General features: G+C 51.8%; 1 protein-coding gene across 1 annotated transcript; it reads right to left on the reverse strand.

Annotated features, from left to right (window-relative positions):
• Positions 1 to 898: 898 nt before the first annotated feature.
• Positions 899 to 3,769, reverse strand: LOC128722560 (dynein axonemal heavy chain 1). Its single transcript, XM_053816231.1, has one exon. The coding sequence runs from the start codon at positions 3,767 to 3,769 to the stop codon at positions 899 to 901; it is 2,871 nt and encodes a 956-aa protein (XP_053672206.1).
• Between the last annotated feature and the right edge of the window lie 248 nt (positions 3,770 to 4,017).

Genomic DNA, 4,017 nt, shown 5'->3' on the forward strand with positions numbered 1-4,017 from the left:
GATATTTATTCTGAAAATTCTTTTTTATCTTTATTTTCTCTCCACTACCCCCATACTCCCACGCGTGAATCCTCGCGGGAGCCGTGTGCACCGGACTCGAGCGAATAATGATGCCATTGCCCGTGCAAAAGGGGCAACTTTGGAGCGGATCCTCCGGTCTGGCCGTGGAAAGATAGCCAACTTGCGGATGCCGACGATGAGGGCCACGATGGCCACAGCTTCGGTCCGAACACGGGCGTGCTCACCGGGAAGAAGAAAAAAAAAGGAAGAAAAACAACCCGTACCAGTGCACGAGGGGCTCTGGACGGTCGAACTGGACGGTAAGGATTTACAGCCCACAGCAAAGTTTGCCTGTGCCGAGGACGAGCCGCAGCAGCAGGAACGGTGACCGGAGAAACGCACATGTTCGTGCCCGGCGACGGTACAACGATGGCTTCCGGTTTGGCTCCGGGCCGGTGCAGGGAAAATATGAAAAACAATAACGAGCCACGGTGAGAATGTGTGGAATATTAAAACACATGCAGCTTCCGGTTACCGGGCCGGCTATCAGCTGCATCGTTCGTGTTTCAGCAGCACGACAAATGTGGTCCTCTGCACGGGCTACTACTAATGAGCAGTCTCCCCGATGGGGGCAACTTTTCTGTGCGCGTGTTGGCGTGCTTCCCTGCGCGAGGAGGCCAGAAAGAACACCCAACACGCCCTGTATAATATGCTCCTGTTTGCTGCAAATTGAGTCACAACTCCGCTGTTCATTTATTATGCAAACGTCGATTGTAAACTCGCTGTGTCTGTGAAAAGTTGCACTAATTTCGTTCATTTTCACAGTGTCCTTCATCTATCGGCTCGTAATAGGAGGCTCACGATGGCACATGCAGCACATCCGGTCTGCTCCAATGACTCATAACTCCGTACGCTGCTGACGGCGCTCAGCTCTGACGCGTCTATATTCGGCCTCCACTTGCCGGATGCGTTCTTCCTCGGCCAAACGCACTTCCTGCTCAAGATGCTGCTGCTCGGCCTTCGCCGCAACTCGCCGAACCGTCTCCAGGTGATCCCGGAAGCCATGCTCCAGGAACACATCGAATCCGACGTCCGCCGACAGCTTGCCCTTGATGCCGGTTTCCTTCGCCAGTTGACCCCAGTGTTTCGCCTCCAAGAACGGGCACTTGAGCTGCTCCATCACGTCCAGATTGGGCCGGAAAGCTTCCACCACCTGCACAAAGTGCTCGACAACGGCCAGCAGTTGTGGCTGGTCGCGAAAGGGCGCCATCAGATCCTTCAGCGTATCATGCGTCTGCTGTAGACCTCGTCGAACGGCTCCGAGGTCGACGCTGGCCAACGGATTTCCAATCCAGGTCTCTTCCAGCTTCAGGTAGTCGGCTGCCGTCGTCCAGAGCTCCCGGTTGGCGCCAAAGTTGTGCTGAAGCTCGTATAAATTATTCAAGCTAATCGGTGCCATTTCGAACAGCTCCTGGCGTCGGTTCATGGTGTGGCCCCGGTCGATCAGCTCCTGCAGCGCCTTCCAGAGGCGTCGCACTTCGACCGACATTTCCGACACCTTCGACACGTCGTACAGCGTGGTGAACTTGGAGATGTACGCGTTGATGTCTTCGATGCTGGCGGTAAAGGCGGCTTCGTCGGCAAACTGTTGCTTCCGGAACCGATCAACCTCGGACTCGAGAAACTCCCGCACCGATACCGTCTGCTTTAGCACGATCCGCGGGAAAGCCTGCGCTTGCCATTTCTGCTCGAAATCGGTGTCCGGCAGGTTGTACAGGAAGCCTTCCAGTATCTCGTACTCGTATAGGATGCCTCGCATACGATCCTCGAGCCGTGACACTAGTTCCGGGACGTCTTCCATGTACGCCCTGATGTCGTAGATGTGCTCGATCGAAACCGGCTTCTGACAGACGCGCTCGTTGATCACGTTGTATGCTGCGATCACGTCCGCTGTCTTGTGGCGCAACTTCTCCGTTAGCAGCTTCAGGAGAGCCATCGTCAGATCATATCGCTTCTGGATCAGTGCCTCTCGCAATGGCTGGACGTTGATCCAGAACGGACCTATCACGATGTGCTGTGGAACTGTGTGCTCGAGATTCTCACGCATGCGAATCTGCAACGCGATGTCCTCCTTTAGTTCGGAGGACGTTTTATCTTCCGTTCTGACGTGTTCAATAAACTCCTTCACATTCGTAAAGAACAGTTCCTTGAAGGCACCATACCGAGCGGCGTAGGCTTGCAGGGGTAGCAGAGATTTTTCATAATACTCCACCAGCGATCGACGCCGCTCGACAATGATCGCATCAAGCAGGCCAACGGACGAAAGGTAGTGATCCTCGGAAAATATCAACGACTGCATCAGGGATGGTTCGATAGTGTGGATGAAATGACATTCGGTCAGTACGGTGTCCATAATGGACCGCAAAAGAACAGGAAACGTAACAGGATCTGTCGAGTAGTACGGAGCGTCCTCGCCCATCTCGAGTTTGAGATAAAACACAGGAGCTCGCTTCGGTTCGAACGGGCTATCGATAAGATTCCCATCCCAGGAGTAGTCCTCTTCTACCGATAGTATGGCAAGGCAATCGTTCACCAGCCGGTGGACGTACTCTTCCGTCGTATCGAGCAACAAATCCCGCAGAGCGTCCTGCATCCGGAACAACACCTGCTCGTTCAATCGGTTCAACTTCATGACGAGGTAAATGTCCCAATTTGAAACATTCACGTTAAAGTCTCCTTCTCCGATGCGAGACAACAACCGGTGCAGCTGCATTGTCGTACGCTCGATCCAGGTGTTTTGCAGGTACTTAAGCGTTCGAGTGGTTTGCGTTTGGTTTTGCTTCTCAAAGTCTTCCAAAGGAATAGGCCTCTCGAACGAAACGATGAATAGCGGCAGCTTTCGAACTATTTCGCACTCTTGATTCACGAGGCGCACAGCATTGTACACGTTCCGGGTGCAAAATAGTGTAGTGCGTGTAAACCGATCAAGCAAACGGTCAATGTTGACCGTAGGTAAGGATATGACAGATTTTTCCGGCATCTTGTTGTCAACCATCGGTGGCTTGATCGCCATAGTACCGTCGCGGGAGAGATGTTTTCTCACCGCCAAAGCCACGTGATAGTCTTCGTAGATGTTGCGAAATATGGCGTACACCTCTTCGTTCGCCCGACGCAGCATGCTTTGTTCGAGCACTCGACCCGGCCCATAGGAACCGTCGGAGAAAATATGCCTGCAAAGAAACCGAAAACGGATAGCGTTCTCTGCGTTCTGGCGCGCCTCTGAGACCGCCACAATGCGGCTGACGAACTTGTACGGATCTTCAAACGGAAAGTAAAGGTAAAGCCGTGGGACCCAATGGATAGATCTGGTCATTTTGGATTGATCGAACCGCTCGACCTTCCAGCAGTTGGTTGTGACTTCATGGCTTGCTACGGTGACCCGCTGCCAGTGGTTTGTCGATGGAAGGAACGCCAACGCTTCCATGTTCTTCCAATAGACCACCTTTTCAGAATCGAACGAATCAAACTCCCAATCGTCGAATAGTTCCAGCGAGAGAAAGGAAGCTCTACTGTTGAGTGATATCTGCTCCAAATTGACACTGGGACTCTTGAGCATGGTACTGTCGATTCCCGAGTGCTCCAAGATAAGCTCCAATTCCGTCGGTTCCGTAACACGACGGATGGTTACGTTTGTAATGAACTGATATTTCTTGCATTTTGGAGCCTTAGGAGCAAAATATGATGATAAATATAAAGCTTTGATGTACATCTCTGGACGAATGTTTGACTCACCCGAAGAGCAATGCTCAGAGGACTTCTTGAACTGTGCGTTAGAAGTGCTTTGTTAGTTTTCGATTTTTCATCTTGATAAGATACGCGCCAGGGTAGATGTTCTATGTTCTGAGTTTGGATGGCCCGTGAAGGTTGTCTATTCATCATTTGATTAGATTAGATTATTACTCTTCGTTATTTGTACGCATACTGCATGAAGTTTGAATTGCCTACTACGATGGTCGT

Source organism: Anopheles nili, chromosome 3, assembly GCF_943737925.1.
Source record: "Anopheles nili chromosome 3, idAnoNiliSN_F5_01, whole genome shotgun sequence".
Taxonomy (NCBI): Eukaryota; Metazoa; Arthropoda; class Insecta; order Diptera; family Culicidae; genus Anopheles; species Anopheles nili.

Coding starts and splice junctions, on each gene's coding strand:
- LOC128722560 (XM_053816231.1), bottom strand. CDS start 3,769: ATGTACATCAAAGCTTTATATTTATCATCATATTTTGCTCCTAAGGCT.